Consider the following 17,915-nt stretch of genomic DNA (forward strand, 5'->3'; position numbering starts at 1 on the left):
GACTAAGAGTTTATTGTTTAATGTATATATACTTTCTGTATTTATTTAGCTAAGAGTTTATTGGTTATCCTATACTGTATTTTTTATACCTCCCTCGTGTTTTTGTAAGCTGCTGGAAATTCAATTTCCCTGCGGGAGTCATCCCAAAGGGATCAATAAAGAGAAGTCTAAGTCTAAGTCCAAATTCAACACGTTCATGACAGTAAAATATTGATAAATGACTTCTCATCTGTGTTACTACATGTTGCTTAGTTGTGATATTTTTTTTGTTGGAATATCCAAAAGCAGCACAAACGTCCGGCTACTACAATAATCCTACATTGATATATCTCTGATATGCTGATGTTGGCAGATATAGATCGACACAGCAAGTTCAAAGGTTATCACACTTTATTTTTGTTTATCACCTCTCTGTCTCTCTTTTCCTCTCTGTCTCCCTCCAGGGACGGCATTTACACTCCTCCACAATGCTTGTCAGCCTCCACCCTTCTCCCTCCCGTCTTCAGGACAAGCGCTTCGTCTCCCCCTCCTCCTCCCCCAATCCTCCTCCTCCTCCTCCTCCAAACCAGTCCTCTCATTATCCTTATTTTCAGCCTCGGCTGACCCTGCCCTTCCTCTCTTTGTCCTTCTCCCTACTCCTCCTCTCCATATTCCTGTTGCCCGTCTGCGAGTCTCGCAGGGGTGGAGGTCCAGGTACGGGGCCTGGAGGTGCCCCAGGGGGACAAGGTGGCCAGAAGGGAGGCGGGACCCAGAGGGGCGTTGTCATCCCTCCTCAGTACTCTCCTGCCTTACCGGCTCTTCCACCAATCAATCCCAAACTAATCAACTCACTCAGTATAGCTGTCATCCTGGTGGGAAACTCTAGTGAAGTATCCTTGGGGGTTGGACTTGAGAAAGAGGACTTCCTTCACATCCCTTATCCTCCCAAAGTCGAGGTTGTCACCATGAATGAGACCGACCCCAAGAGTATCATCAATCGGATCTGCGCACAAATGACAAGAAACTCTCTGCAAGGTGTAGTGTTCGGTGATGATACAGACCAGGAGGCCATTGCTCAGATACTGGACTTCATCTCTGCTCAGACACACATCCCCATCCTGGGCATCAGGGGAGGCTCTTCCATGGTCATGGCTGCCAAGGTAGGAAAACAAATAACATTAAAATGTGAACTGTATCAATCGTACACACTACTCACTTATCAGGGCCAAATATTTATAGTGACAAAGTTAAGTTGCAGCAATAATTAAAAGTATGTGTTGTGGATGTGATTTCTATATTGTATAGTTTTTTTTTAAATACATTAGCAAAGCTCCTGGGCAGGTCTGACATTTAATAGCCACTTGCAAAAGCATGTTAACTGCAACAGTTTTAATCAAGATTCACAGACAGAAAACAATCAGTTGAATAATTTATTTCAAAATCTGCTTTTTTTTGCTGTCTTATCCATTAAAGTTTTTTTGGTTCATTTAAGATATTAAGGAAATGTGGAAGGAAACTTCTCTCACACTTTTTTAAAGATCATCAACATCAACCTCCCACCACTGCTGATTGATTTTGCTGTTAATTGAACTCCTCTGTGAGCCTGACGTCATATTGAAGCTCCTGACAGCGAGCCGACTAAACTCTGATAGGATTCACAGTGTGAAACAAAAGAGTACAAAGCGAGTCAAAAAACATCTCTATGGGATTGGGATACAAGAGATTTGACACAAACTAGGCCGCACGAAGAGAATCCATGATCCAGAAACAGAACAATAGCTTTGAAATGTATCCTTAAATAATGTTGCGTTAATAGGCTTAGCAATGTTTAAGTCCCTCACAGAAGAATGACAGAATCCATATGACGCTGAGGTTGTTTTGTTTTTTTTATCAGCTATTTTATCTCTTGGGACGTGCAATAGAGATTCTCTGCAGTTGTCTTTTTGGTATTGGTAATGACATCGGTAACATTCTGTATGTTTGGTTTTCAAGGTATATTGAGTTTAGTTTGATTGTTTAGACGTGATTTTTTAGTTTCAAAGTTTTTTCTTGAGCCTTCAGCCACATCTCATTGTCTTTATCGTCGTCCAAAAGTTGTTTAACCTCCATGTGGTTGCTCACTTCAGATTTGAGGGCGTTAACATGTTTTAAATTTGATGACATAGAGACGTCCCAACTGGTTGACTCTACCTCAGCGTTGGACTATGGCTGATTTAAAACAGTGGCGGGCGTGTTGAGCGTGTTTTCAACCCATGAAATGCTGTTTTTTATAAATTTGGTTAGAAATGTCAATATAAACACCAGCATAGATGTGTTTTATCACAGTACAGTCATATTGAAAAACATGTTTGAGTGTGCACTACCTGTTTAAATTAAAGTGCCAACAAACAGTTTTCCACCCCGCTCGCATTCTCAAGTGGTGTAGTTGATGTTTAGGACAGAACAGTTTAGGCACAAATGACACACTGCATTTGTTTACAAACAAACAACAGAGACGGCAATAACATATTTTACGTATGTTGATTTTCATATGAACCTCTAGCAACCTGGATACTATCCAAAGCAAAACTCAACCGTAAGTATCACAATTTTTAACCAGAAAACCCCGATCTCACTGCTCTGACAAAAGGTATGATAAAGGCAGACATGAAAGTATTAATAAGTAGGCAGGTTTTGTTATTTAAAAAGTTTAGTAGAAAGTTAGATTTTATCACTGTCCCTCCTCCTCCATCCACAGGGCTCTTTTTCTTTTGTTGGGTATCAAGTTTACTCATGTTGTTCCACTGTCCGTCATTTACGCTAACTTTACGTAAAGATAGCTTCTGTCAGCTGTTTTGTTGAGTTGCATCTAAGTGAAATTCTCTCATGTAAGCAGCGATGTGGTTTATTGTGAAAGATAAGAGGGCAGTGAAGTAGTGAAGTGCTGCTGTTGACGATGTGGGAGGGAAAATAGTTTCCTTAGAGGCTTATAGAAAACCAAACCAAACGCCGGTGGTGTCATTTTTCTGCAGACATAAGACTGTGCAATCAACATTTAATTCACGAGGATAAGTTCAAACAGAAAAGTTATCTGGGGTTCAGTTCAGTTCTATTATTATACTTTTGCTACTGTATTGAAGGATTGAATGACTTTGAAAAAGTCCAGGTATTTTTTTATAATAAAGATTTTGACTTTGTTTTCGTGGCACAAAAGGAGGAACAACAGCACAAAAACCATTGGTACTTTCATCAACTAACAGCCAAATTGTTATTTTAAACATCTGTATTGGCCAAGAATTTCACAATCAGTGAATAGGTATCCTCAAAGCAATTTCAGTCAAAAGCAACTGGACTGGTTATTTGTCTAGGAAGACGTTTCACCTCTCACCCAAGAGGCTTCATCAGTTCATGTACGCATCTGACCAGGCTGGGACTGGTCCAACTAACTGGTGTGAGATCCAGGTATTTAACCTCTCACAAGGCCGGTGATGTCACTGAAACCTTTTCTGCTCCAAGTGCAAAAGCCCGTCGTTAGAGGGGTTTCGACTTTGTTAGTGCTCTATTGAGTCTGAAAGACAGTTGTTGGGGTCACAGGAGGCCATGTGTGAACAGTTGTTCTTTGAGGTTAGATTGTTGAATCTCCTGTGTAGGGATGAAAGGGCAGCATTGTAAATTGGAGATAAGTGGTGTTTCAGACCTCCTCCTCTGTTTAGCGATGGTTTCTCTACTTTTACATAGATGGCTTCTTTTACTCCTCTTTCAAATCATCTGTCCTCTCTGTCCAAGATTTGGACATTGTTGTCATCAAAGGAGTGGGCTTTCTCCTTGAGATGTAAGTGGACAGCGGACAGTGGACAGGAGCCTCCACATTGGGGTATACAGAAAACCCACTCACACTGATCAATATCTACTGTTTGACTCTCACCACCCTTTGGAACACAAGCTTGGCATTATCAGAACCCTGCAGCATAGAGCTGATAACGTACCCACCAGCTCACAGGCCCAAGGGGAAGAACGCAAGCACCTGAGAGGCGCCCTCACAACTTGTGGCTACCCCAGCTGGACCTTTGTGAAAACGGCAGCTGCTTCCAGAAAGAAAACCAAAGTGGTAGAGAAAGAAAAAGATAACAAGAGACACAACATAGTCATTCCGTATGTGGCTGGGGTATCAGAGAAACTCAGGAGGATCTTCAACAAACACTGCATCCCTGTGTATTTCAAACCCGGTAACACACTCAGAGACTAGTACATCCCAAGGACAGAACACCACACACCCACAAAAGCAATCTGGTTTATGCTGTCCAATGCAATGAGGAATGCAAAGATCTTTGCATTGGAGAAACAAAACAACCACTGCAAAAACGCATGGCCCAACACAGGAGAGCTAACTCCTCAGGCCTGGACTCGGCTGTCCACTTACACCTCAAGGAGAAAGCCCACTCCTTTGATGACAACAATGTCCAAATCTTGGACAGAGAGGACAGATGGTTTGAAAGAGGAGTAAAAGAAGCCATCTTTGTAAAAGTGGAGAAACCATCGCTAAACAGAGGAGGAGGTCTGAGACACCACTTATCTCCAAGTTACAATGCTGCCCTTTCATCCCTTCCCAGGAGATTCAACAATCTAACCTCAAAGAACAACTATTCACACATGGCCTCATGTGACCCCAACGACAGTGGTTCAGACTCAATAGAGCACTAACAAAGTCGAAAACCAACTGCCCACCAACGACTGCCACACTAACGACGTGCGTTGGCACTTGGAGCACAAAAGGTTTCAGTGACATCATCGGCCTTGTGAGAGGTTAAATACCTGGATCTCACACCAGTTAGTTGGACCAGACCCAGCCTGGTCAGATGTGTACATGAACTGATGAAGCCTCTTGGATGAGAGGTGAAACGTCTTCCTAGACAAATAACCAGTCCAGTTGCTTTTGACTGAAATTGCTTTGAGGATAACGATGACCTGGACGAATGAGAACATTCACAGGCCCAGTGAATAGGTAGTCCTAAGTAGCATGCGTATTTCTTTACTACTGTTTTTCAATAATTCTAGTGACAGTTGGAATAATGTGAGATTATTCAGAAAAAGTAGTGCAAAGTACAAACTCAGCACTTTATATAATTGAAACCATGTCGGGCTCTCTGACGTATGAAGGCATTCTAATAATTATAATAATACATGGTAGAAACTTCATTCTCACTCTGCAGTTTCCTACTGTAGAGAACCTGATATAAGACCTGGCTGCATAAATCTGAAGGATAATTACACAGAGGGATTTTTTAAAATGAGTGTAGTTAAAGCTTTCACATTAATACCATTTGTGTGTATTGTGAAGACAGGTACCTTAACAAACATATTTACCAATGTCATAATCAGCTCACTGAATTAATAAAGTAATTAGAAAAAGTGGCTGTTTGATAAATTGCAGTGATTATGGTGGATAATAAGCAACTTGCCTGAAAACACTGTCACAATCTGGAAATCAGTCTACCAGCTTTACTTGTTGCCTCACACATTAAACAAAGCATTCAAATCAAGGCTTTCTCTCAACTGGAATAAGGAAACAATCGAGTAAAAGCTCCAATTCAAAGAGAATTGTGGTAATGTCCACGCGGCCATGGGATCCCACCAGTGGTCTTAAGGTTGTGTGTCAGGAAACACTCAGAAAGCCTTCGAGGCCTTTTCTTCCTCTCTTGTAGAAAAGACGGTTGCATATGAAGATCGAATTGAAGACTTGTTTGAGGTAGATGATTGGAAAATCAACACGATAGATTGATGATACTGTAGATAAAGAAGGCAAGAGAGAAGGGGGGGGGGCTGTGAAGGTTATGAAATAACACAACTTGTGTGGGTGTCAAGGAGGAAGAGGATTTTGCTCAACATATAATTACCACATTTTACAGCTGACAGAGAGACAGAGGGCGTAAACTGAGAGTGACAAGAAAGAAACTGCAGATAGGAGTGTAACAGCCCTGTAAAAGCACAGCTGAAGGAATGCGGCACATAAGAGCAAAGATGTGCGTGTGTGTGTGTGGAGGCGGAGGCTACCTGCATTAGACTTCATTTGATCGTAAACACAGTTTTTGAAGGAATCTGTTTCCCGCTCATTACCGTTCACTTGGCTTGTTGCCCTTAAACCTTTATTCTTTCAGGCATAGACAAACCAAATTAGGGGTTTAAAATACGGTGGACACAGTTGGTATGGCAACCACTTGCTTATGTATTTATCTCTACATACTGTATAAAAGCAGTTACAGAGGGAGAGAGAAAATAAATGATATTTATTAGTAAAAAAAAGCAGTGCTGCTGAGAAAGGGTTTAAGGTCCTTGTGATGGAGAGGTGGAGGTGATGTTTGCATAGATGAATGAATAGATTAAAGCATAAAAACAGAGGTGGAAACAGAGAAAGAGGATCAAAAATAGGGCGATTGAAGCTGAGAGGGAAGGATGGAGAGGTGAATTGTATTTTACTGTGTTATAGTAGTAGTGCCACTGTAGCTGTTTTTTTTTAAATGTTTTATTCATAGCGTGTCAGTCACCCAAACAAAGAAAAACATCAAAACATAACAAACCCTACATCTGATAAACATGCACCCATACTCACAAGAAAATCTATACTTATACTTAATTAGATTGGTTGTCTGAAAATGAATTGGCAACTTTGAAAATAGATTGATCTTAATGAAAGAAATGTAGAAATCCCTAAAATACAAATGCATTCATTTGTGCATCTTTACAACTTAGGTGCAAAAAAATAAAAAATAAAATCAGTATCTTTGAATTTTTGATTAATTTTCACTGTTTGATGGCATTTTATCATCGTCCAGTAACCAGTGTCCCTTTAACAGTTCTCTGTAGGTGGAAACTGAATTCAGACGCTAATAAGGAAAAATAAAAAGGAAGACACTGAAAAAAACAATATATTACTACATATACACATTTAGCATAATGCAGAATATTCAGTTTTAAGCTGAAACAATTAATTAATTAATCGCTTTGTTAATCAACATAAAAACTATCAAAAACTATTGTGATTTTGATTCATAATTTCAGTCAATTTTTATTCATATTCTGCTTCTATAATTGGATGTTTTGTGTTTTCCTCTATTTTATAGCATTGTAAACTGAATATTTTTGTCTTTTGTTGATCAGACAAAAAAGACATTCAAAGACTTCAATTAGGAAAATAATTGGCAGATTAACCAATAGGGACTAATTCCCCCCCAAAATGTTGACTGTTATTTTTGCTGAAAAACCAAAGATTGAAATATCTGGATTGTGGGTGATTTTGTAGTTGATTTACTTTTGTGGTTAAATAGTATAATAGTACAGTAGTACAATAGTATAGGACACATCACAAGTCCTGCAACCTAAAGTGAAGGATATATTGTGTGCAGTTTCATATGAGCAGAGTAGCCGATAAGTCACTTTTTATTGAATTAACTGATGTTTTGGATTTACAGTCACTGCCTCTATTCTGTGATCAGGCCTTTTTATGCTGATTTTATGTCTTATGAGCTAAGGACAGTCTTCTGTCTTGGTGAACAATCAAATTGTATTCTACTGAATAAGGTAATAAGGTAGACTGAAGAGTGTAGAAAATACTGACAGACAGATGGATAGGCCAAGAGCCCTGTGGATGAGGGGGACCATGAATTGTATGAACATGCCGCTGTGTGCATACGTCCGCGAAAGAGCGAGCGAGTGATTTTCCAGTATCAATAACTCAATACCCATTAGGTTGCAGAGTTAATTCCTTATCAGTTCACAAGTATGTCTAATCTATTGTGCTCCAAATCCTCCTGAAGTCCTTCGATGTACCACTTGATTCCTTTGTGTCTTGGCACTGTGCATTTGATTTCCATTTAGAAGAACATTGGACACACGTGTCCTTTCTATTGCATTTGATCTTTAGCCACATTATTCCGTACTCCACAGTCTCAGTGGAGATGGTGCGACCACATAAACCTCCCTGATACCTTGCTGCACTCCTGGCTTTATTTTCCTTTCAAGAATCCCATTATAATGAATCAGTGACAGATGCAGGTAGGCCCATTATGCACCAAACAATTTGCACGCTTCCATTTAGTCATTAATTCACACCATGCCATGTGTTGGTATTGGCATAATAGGAGGACAGAGTTGGCCCCGGCCCACACTCAACTCCAGCTCTGGAGACTAATGAGGTCTTCCAAATCTATTGTTGGGACTTAATCTGTGTGTGTGCATGTGTGTGGACACTTAGAGCATGCTGCTGTTCAATGATAATAGCCTTGTTGCCTGTTTTTGGGGAGATTACTGCCGTTTCACTGCAAAGCTACATTATCTAGAGGCACACAGCATCCTGATACCATTTCTCATAAACCGTCCAGTCCCAAAGTTGATTCTTCCCAGTATTATGTCATTCCATTCAACATTGCCTACAAGTCTTTTAACCATGCAAGTTCTTGTTTGTTTTATATAACGTCAGGTGGTTAGCAGTTAAACTCATGGATGAGTGGACCGCTTAGCTGGGGTTCTCCTGAGATTTCTCCAGTTGAAAGAGAGGTAAAATACTGCGTATAAGAAGAACAACCTGCCATTGTATTGCTTTAGAAAATACTTTTTTTTTCTTTTCAGAAATAGCACTGTCTGTCAGTGAAAACTGATTCACCACCTCTTGATGGATTACTACACTTATACATCCTCTCTATCTTTAAATAGGCATCTTTGGCAGAAGTGTGAGGCCTTCTTGTAAGACAGACATGACCATCGAAGTAAATTATTTTGCGGACTTGTTTGTCCACTTTGACCTTTCAGCCAGCTGGTAGCTGTACAGTGATACGTAGGGCTAATCTGTCACAGCTGGCATGATTGTTTGAGCCAAGGGTGCACTCCATTTTCTCATCCTATTGTTCTCATTCCAAATCTGTGGTTTTATGAGTCTCCTCCTTTCATTCTGCATGCACCACGTATCCCATTATGCTGGCTGGTTATACATGAGGGGACAATGGACTGCCTCTGTAATGCCTCCTTTTGCAATTAGGAGCAAATCCCAAAAGACAAGAGAATTAAGGAGCACACTGCAATAATACACTGCACATGTGCAAATTGCACCTTGTGCAGCTATTAGCAAATAAAATTCTTTAGTATTTTGTCACTTTCATTCTCAAGTCATATTTAGACAGAATTAGTTTTCAAGAAAATTTGTGGTTTGGAAAAGTCAATTTGCGCAAGAGATCTCAGTGATCAGTCTCAGAAATTACATTAATGGGAGAGTCTGCTCCATTTGTGCGTTGTCAATTGGTCCGGACGTCTTATGTTAACTTCCACAGCTGATAATGATACACTTAAACAATATAGCTTGTTTACAAGAGCAAATAAAAGTCTGAACATGCTGTCAGTTTGAGCTGGTGGTCCTCCCCTCATCTAAATGACCCAGAAGACATTATCAGTTCTACAGATTTCATTTAGGACTTGACTTCTTTTTAATATTATTTTATTGGACACTTTGTAGGCATGGACGGTGCATAAATTGACACATTTTGACGGTACCAAAAACAAACAAGCTCCAGTAATGATAACTTTGCTCATCCTCTCTCTGTAGAACTAATCCCATCCTATTACAGCTTTAGACACTTATCTCTCTTTCTCTCTCTCTCTGTCTCTCTCTCTACCGTACCTACCTTGTCTTATGAGTCGCAATGGCACTCTGAATTTGATTGATGTTCCCATTTTCCTGGCTTTGCCATACATAAGACCCTTCAAAAATCCAACAGATGGAGAAAATCTGTCCTAAAACAAAATTCTTTCTATTGGGTGTCAGTGGCCACCGTTAACCCAGCAACCTGCAATTGCCAATCTATTCACCCGGGTGTGTTCACTACGCTAATAAATGAGCAAAATAAAACTCACAAACTGTCAAGGAAAGACATATTTTACGCCTATTCTTCTAGTTATCAGAAAACTACATTCGTACACCTTCTGAATTCAAGTTTCTCTCTTTCAAGGAAGACGTTTGCTTTATTGCCTTTTTAACTCAAAACACACTAAACACGTCTTAGTTAGTTAGTCTTTGCCCTGTTCCAGCAATCACCAATGCTGGTTTGGCCAAAATAAATCATTAATTCACATTATATGTCCACTCTGAACACATTTTATTCCCACTGTCGACGGAGCGTCGGCTGTGACTCGTTCTTCCGAGGGAGACATGAAAATTATCCTGTGACCTTCACTGTCCCTTCACTCCCCTGATGTGGATTGAGACAATGGGGAGAAATTTGCATTAGGGACGAAAGTTCTATTTACAATCAGGAAAAGCAAGCAGGCTAACTAAGTGACGCGTTCTGTCTGTCTGTCTATTGTTTTTCGCTACATTTTTACATGAACAGCACCTTCACATGCACACACACGACAAACAGCGCTGCTTGTTGGTCTGAAACAACAGCTAAGGGAGAGTCACATCAGTCAAACTTTGACTTACTTGTGCCACGGGAGGAACAGTTAGTGGGATCACCAACATCAGGACTTGTCCTCTGGGTACCATGAACGTCTGTATACAATTTCATGGCAATCCATCCAATAGTTAATGAGATGAAAAAGCCGTGGACAAGTCGACGGCCAGACATTTCCCTCCCTAGAGTTACTGAAGCAACTTGAAGCACAAAACCGAATGAGTATAGTCATTCAGTACTAACCAAAACCCGAGATCTTTCACTATCTTTAATCAATGTTTTTGTTACCTAAACCAAACCAAACCAAACACAAGACTACAGTACCAGAAAACGTAGCTAGCCCTTCCTTCACTGCAAAAAAAAACATGACCCGTAACTTAATTGATGCAGCGATTACTTTTACTCTTCAAAAACATAATAAGTTAATTCACTTCAAGGAGACAGAGTTGTAACATCTCACTTCTTACACAGTCAAGGAGACGACTGGAGGTATTTTTTTTTACCTTTGCTCATTATTGCCTGTGCAGTTCTTCTGTCTTACAGTATGTATACATAGTTGCAAGTTTGTGGAGCCAAAGTTTCATGTAAGTGCTGCATCCTGAGAGCGGGGCGATGAGATGTTCTCCCTCTCCTCAGTCTCACTCCTTTATTGCATTGTTCTCTGAAGCAACACCCTAAACTGTTTATGAATGTGGTCCCATCCTCGCTGTCCCATGAAGTCAGTCTGAACCTGCACAATGAGCTTTTTTTTCGCACTCCAATTTTTCCTGATACATTTCAAAATTTTTAATTGTGCCCTTCAAATGTGCTGCAAATGCTCTCTTTTCTTTTCTCCTTCTCTCCCTCATCTTTCTCTCCATATAATGAGTTCATTTTTATCAGCGGATGTGCTGTGCGTGCACAGGATGAGTAATTTTGGAGATCACAGGAGACTTCTCTGCATTGCACTTGGTTACAACAGGTTGTCGGAAGGCTTTGGGAGCCGCGCTTGCCTTTTCCCTGCCAGCAGTAACTATCTGGCCTTTTAACAATTCACCATATGGGGCTATATTATATAATTGTAATATATATATATATATATATATATATATATATATATATATATATATATATAATTCTAATTGTATTATGTAAGGCAAAGATGGCATATTACACAATAAGAGATTAAACTTTTGTGACACGAATTGACAGTAGAGACCAACTTTATTTCGGATTCCTCACCAGTTGATGTGTTTGAATTAAATGTAGCCATTTTTATCAGTGGGATTGTCTTCACAAGAAAAACATCAGCACCAAGTGTCTGTGCAAATGTCTGAATTGTGGCAGAGGCAAAGACAGAAGTAGTGTAATGTAACATTGTTATAGATAAAAACAAAACAAAACAAAAAAACGCACATATGGTATATGGTTGGGTCATTAAAGCACTCTGACCTCAGTACCACCTGTTTCCTAGTAGAGCTTTGATTCTCTGCCTGAACTTGATTGGGCCGGGTCAATTTCTCAAATTTACCCCCTCTACCAGTCCCTGTCTGAGTGTTTTCTGCTTGGAGCAGCAGAGGTCTGCTTTGTGGACTAGTGCCAGCTCTGCTTTGCTCTCTGCTACATTTTAAATAATGTAATTAATATTTGACACAATAATGTATTATTTCACCCATCTGCTGTTAATCAGAATGTGTTTTTTTATGAACACAGTGGTATGTGGTTGTGACCTGACGACCATCCTCCTCTGGATAAAAAAAGCGGAAAATCTGGTTTCAATCGACAAAAAAGGCAGAAACCGTCTGTCCAACTAAACTATTTTGCATGACCATAGCTCTATTTCCCAGTAAGCATTCATTTCTTTTAACCCCGACGATGATCGTTCCATAACCTTAAAGTGAAATTCCGGTGTAAAATCATCCCAGGGTCTTTTTAGGCAAATTCGGTCATCAAATATGCCATCGGGACTTTTTTTTCATGTATGAAATATTAACGTAGATTTTCCGGAGAGACGCTATCAGCCTTCCACGGCTAACACTGATTAGCTCGGGATCTGCGTGTTGAATGCATTTAAATGTATTTTTTTAACCACTAATACTGCTCCAAACCTCTGCAGTAGCATGAGAAGCGTCCCTACACATTTACCGAAGAACGAACAACGTAGTATGTGAACACAGAGTTTATTAAAAGAGTGTTTTGAAAGACTTACCTTCAGGCCCCAGTACTAGCTGTTCCATTCAAGTCAATTACCAAATACAATCCAAAGGGAAGAAGCCCATTCATGATTTATTCCAGCAAACACGTAAACGTTGTGGTTTGCGGCAGACACGGAAATCCCTCTGCCTAAGTGTCTCGATCGGCGTCTCAATTTCCAGATTCAAAACAATAAGCCACTGGTTTATCAGAGCAAGGTCATCGTACCGCAATGGCAGCCTATGAAAAGTTTCTGGGTTGTAAGCTTTTATTTTTGTTTCGCAGCCGGAAAAGATACAAACAGAACCATTCTGTCTCTCTTCACTTCAAGTTGCAGGCTAGTTGTCTTTACCTGTACGTCTTACGGAGTGTGTTAAACAATACTTTTTAATGCGCTGAGCTTATCTGTGTTAGCCACGGCAGGATGTTAGCATCTCTCTGGAAAATCTACGCTAATAGTTTATACATGAAAAAAATTGTCTCTGGCTTATTTGATGACTGAATTTGCCTAAAAAGACCCTGGGATGATTTTATACTGGACTTTCACTTTAACCAAAGCTATTTCCTAACCAAGCAGTTGTGTTTGGCTTAACAAAACCAAACTGTGACCCGGTGAAACTGTGAAACTCCACACTGATGATGATGACACATACATCCCTCATGGGTTTACGAGACACCGAAAGTACCGCTGCAGTGTTTCAAACATTTGAATACATATCATTTCCTCACAAAATTACAGGTTATTTACAGCTTGATCTTCAATAAAATAGTCTGCCTTCCCTACCAAGCTTAAAAAAATAAAAGCTGCTACTAAAAGTGTTCCCTTCCTGAAGCACAGTTAAAACATGTCAAAGTCGTCCGACCAAAAGAAGTAAATATAAATGGAGGTAATTTACTGAAAGGTGCATCATGTTCTCATAGACGGGACAACAAAAAAATTAACCTCACTCTCAGTTTCGCTTAGCTCATACAACAAATTTATATTATATATACCGGAGGGAAACTTCTCTAGCTGCTAAATCCGCCACTATGTTTACCAGCTGGTCACTAACTTTGTCTTTAGTTTGGTGCTGGGCAGGTAGTGTACGCTGGGTTTGTCAGAACTTTTTCCCTAAAAGCTAAGATGAGAGCAGTTAGACTGAGTAACAGTACAACAGTAAAGTTGTACTATACTATAGGCTCATATATGCTGCCTTTATGTACATTAGATCATTTAATTTGGTCAAGTTGCACTTGAACTATTGACTACACTGCCCCACACTTGTTGTGTGTAGTGCAGACAGAAGGCTTTGTACATATCTGTGTAAGTATTTAAGGTTGAGCAAACTCATGAGGGGAAACTGAGAAAACGGAAGAGTCTGGTGCTAATTATCTGGGTTACATTTTTAATTGTCATTTGACGTATTGTTAATGTAAAAATATTCATTATAGGAAATTTTAAACTGCTTTTGTAGGACATGTTCAAATGAGGTCAATGGGGACGCCAGAACTTTTTTGGAATGACAATCAACATATTTTGTTGTTTAGTGCAGAGGATTTGTTGTGATTGCTGACTGACAACAAATTTGTTCCAGTGACCTTTGAAAAGCAAACATTGATCAGATTGGGTGATAGATTGTTGCGTTCTGTGTTATTCTGTTTATCTGCCGATCGCAGCAGCTGCCTGTGTTTGTTTCGAATCAGAACATCGTAGTGTACAAGTGTTTGCCAGTGGGATTGAACATAATAATGCTGACAGATGTCTCAGTTATGATATCAAAGAGCATTTACCCAGTGAAGCCTAGGTGCTCAATAGAAAAACTGTTGTACAGTAAAGAAAGACAGAATTATCTATAATTATAAAGACAGCAGTAGAGTAAAAGCCATAGCTCACATAGTACACAATACACACCGAGTACACAATACACACCACTAAGTAACAGTACGTTCTGCTAGACCTCAGCACAGCACACTTTTCATGCACATTTAATTTGTCACTGCTTCGAAAGCCTTAAAAAGTTCAAGATGACCCTCCTTTTCTCACCATTCATTGTCATTAGGGGTTCAAACTTAACAAACTCTCACTGTATTTATTTTTTTGTACATATTAAAGGGAACTCTGGTGCCATCGCTCATGACTTCATCGCTCATGAGGTTCATCATGTTGTGTTTTTTTTTATGTTTGGGGACTTCAGAGAGAACAAAACCATTCAGTAAGAGAGATAAAAGATACAAAGATAAGAAGGAAATTGTCACATAATGTGGTGGTTTTCATGGTTTTGCATCAGACTGAGGAAGGGATCTTAAAAACGTAGAGAGACGGCTGACTTGTGGGTATTTGATCCCAAACCGGCAAAAAGGTTGAGTTTGTTCTAACTGCATGGAGCTGGGGAGGGAAGTCATCATTTATTGTGACTCAGAAAAGAACAGAGAGAGGGAGGAAGCAGGGGAAAATCAGATTTTGGTGTCAACACTATATAGAAATATTTTGATCCTCCTGTACTTATGCACATTTTTCAGTGCTTGATTTTTTTGGGTGATGCGTATATCCATAGCTATTTTCTATGTTAACACATAACATTGACAAACATTTTTTGAGTCCATGTGATTTTTTAATTTTTTAATTTTTATTTATTGTGACCATGATATGCACTTATCGGGAAGTGTTTTTAGGCAGTGCTCTCTGGTGAACACACTTTGTAACAGTTACACTGTTTCTTAACCACCTCCAAGGTATTTTGGCATTGTGTACTGCATTTTATTGTTACTCATTGGCTCATACGGCACTGATATCATTGATTGGTGAATGATGAAATCATTCACTTCCTATGGTATTCTACATCTTTATTATTATCTCGTTCATACCATTTATAACTTCAGAGATATTCTGTTTTCAACATTTTTTTTTAACATTGAGGTCTATGGACGGCATTTTGAAATCTGCCAAAATGTATTTGTTTTCATGCACATTTAACTGCCAACTATTCATTCATAGACTCACATAGAAACACCATTCAAACTTTAAAACATTCCTCATCTTTCATAAATGATAGGTATTGTTCAACTTTTAAATCCCATTAAAACTTTTTAAAGTATCCAGCCTTTTTTGAGCCGTATGAAAAATGCCTTTCTCAGCTTTTTACATTAGTGTGTATTGGATGAAATTTTCAGACTCAGAGTTGGGGAGCAGCAGAAAATAAATCTTCAGCCTGCTATCACTTCTACAATTTTAACTCTTCATACATAATTTTTACATCAAAATGTAGGAAAAACAGTGACCTTTCTAACAATGTAACTATGGAAGCAAACAGACTTACGCATTTGGCACAGTGAGCCTCCAAGTGACAGAGTGGTAAGCGACTGCCGCATTGCCTCCTGTATTGAATGATAGACAGGGGAGCAGAAACGTAACTGCTCTAGCGCTCACATTTTTCACACTACACACAAATTTTGCCAATGTGAGCTACGGTTTTTGAGCAACAAGCAGGAGATTGAGAGGTGCAACTCAATGAATTCAAAGTGCATTTACCATCGCCGTGGCAACCTATCACTGCCATTCTTAAGGGGCCTTCACATGATCAGCTTTTTGCGCTGGGCTCACCGCGAGGTTGAGCGCAGTGACCCAGTAAATGGCTAAATCAACGTTAGTAATAAAACAACCGTTAGCTTGTAAACTGCCTATTCACAAACCTGGTGTGACTCCTCATTAATCTCCATCGTTACATTTTCTTCCCAGATCGTGAAACGACTTTAATGTAACATTAAATAGTTCGGGAAACTCGGACACAAAATACACTTTTCCTCCATCTGTCTAGCCAGCTTGATGTCGCTCTCTGGTTGCCTAGGAAACGTAAACTTCACATTTAAAGCTTCTATCTCATTGGTTGTGCTTTTGAAAGGTCAACGGCAACTAGGTCAAAGTTCAACTGATTTGAACTTTGAGCGCAGCGGCAGAGAGGCAAAACTGAGTGGTGCACGACGCTGCCTTGGATGCTACTGCCTCTTCTACAGGAAATGAATGGAATGGCTGGCGCAAAGTGTTTTTACCGCATATCGTGTGTTGGGGCCTTTAAGGTGATTGTGGCAAGTTTGACAGACCCACTCTCTCATCATCATCTGGTACTGAACCCTGTTGTGAAATTTGGCATTCATCAGTACAAACATGAGCAAATCTCAGGCAAGTTTCAGCAACATGTGGATTTTTAACGTAATTTGACCTGTTGCTCTGTGGCAAACTATGCAGACATACGTATGTTGGCCCATTTTTAATTTGATCTCTATTTGTCTCTGTGATAATACACACACATTCCAGCCAGCAATCCGGTGTAGCGTCAGCTACCCATCATAACTTAAAATATTTCACATATTTCAGACATTCATGGTATTATTCAATTGTTCAAAGACATTCATACTAATTCAACTCATTTCCCCTTTTGCAGCTATGCCTGCTACTTAACCTTCTTCTTAAACATTCAAGTCAGCATTGCAGCATAGCATCGGCTATTCAGCACTCATCATTCATACTGCAATTTCTTCAGAAATTGCATTCTCTAGTTATTACTGATATTGATATATTGGAACAAGTGTTGTGCCTGGTGTGTGTTCGCAATGAAAAGTGGGAAGAAATATCTGTTGGTGACAGCTGGCGAGTCTCTTCAGTAGCAGGGACTGACACATCCGGCTCAGTGGTCTTTATCTATGGTGAGAGTGACACCCAATGAGTGGCACCTTCACTGGCGCTCGTTCACTCACTCTCCTCTTTAATAAGCCTTGGCCTGATTCTCAGCACTCCTGCTGTGATTTACAACTAACATCCGTCTACCATGAGTGTACACTTCGCTTTGCTTAATTCCTCTCAGGTAGAAGACATACAGTGTGTGCACTGCACTGTGTTTGAAGTAACTTCCATCATTCGGCTGGACACCATTGTTACACAGTTGCTGGCTGTGGAGCCATCAAGCTGTCACTCTGCAGAGAACTGGGTTTCCAAACAGTTGCTGAGACAGCTAAACAATGACAATGATGTTATGAAATGATTCTGCCACACAATACCCCATGTACTAAATATCAGGGTTCTCAACCCCTGGAGCTACTTTCTATATTTAGTACAATGGATTTGAAATGCAGGCGCACAGAAAACCTGAAATACAGTTAGTGTCAGCTACTGCAGAAGTCTGCTAGAGTGCAGTTAGTGTTATGAGAACCTGTTTGGTGTTTTTTTTTCAATCTTAATGAATATGTTATCACACAGCACCTTTTGAGAGAGCTGTAGTTGTGAGAGTTAGCTTGAGTGTGCACTAGCTGCGGCTGATTAAACCAGGGCGAAGCCAAGAGGTGATGTGACACTGCAGCTGTTAGCCCCTGCAGAGT

At 39.9% G+C, this 17,915-nt stretch overlaps 1 protein-coding gene across 1 annotated transcript in view; it reads left to right on the plus strand.

The window, feature by feature from the left end:
* Positions 1-449: 449 nt before the first annotated feature.
* grin2bb (glutamate receptor, ionotropic, N-methyl D-aspartate 2B-b) overlaps positions 450-17,915 on the plus strand; it is a gene marked incomplete at its 3' end in the record, with an annotated part of 79,941 nt that continues 62,475 nt past the window's right edge. Inside the window, exon 1 of the mRNA XM_083921659.1 lies at positions 450-1,139. Coding sequence (XP_083777785.1) covers positions 468-1,139 — 672 coding nt within the window. The 5' untranslated portion in view covers positions 450-467. The remainder of the gene's footprint in view (positions 1,140-17,915) is intronic.

The sequence above is a fragment of the Echiichthys vipera genome (assembly GCF_963691815.1).
Source record: "Echiichthys vipera genome assembly, chromosome: 2".
Taxonomy (NCBI): domain Eukaryota; kingdom Metazoa; phylum Chordata; class Actinopteri; order Perciformes; family Trachinidae; genus Echiichthys; species Echiichthys vipera.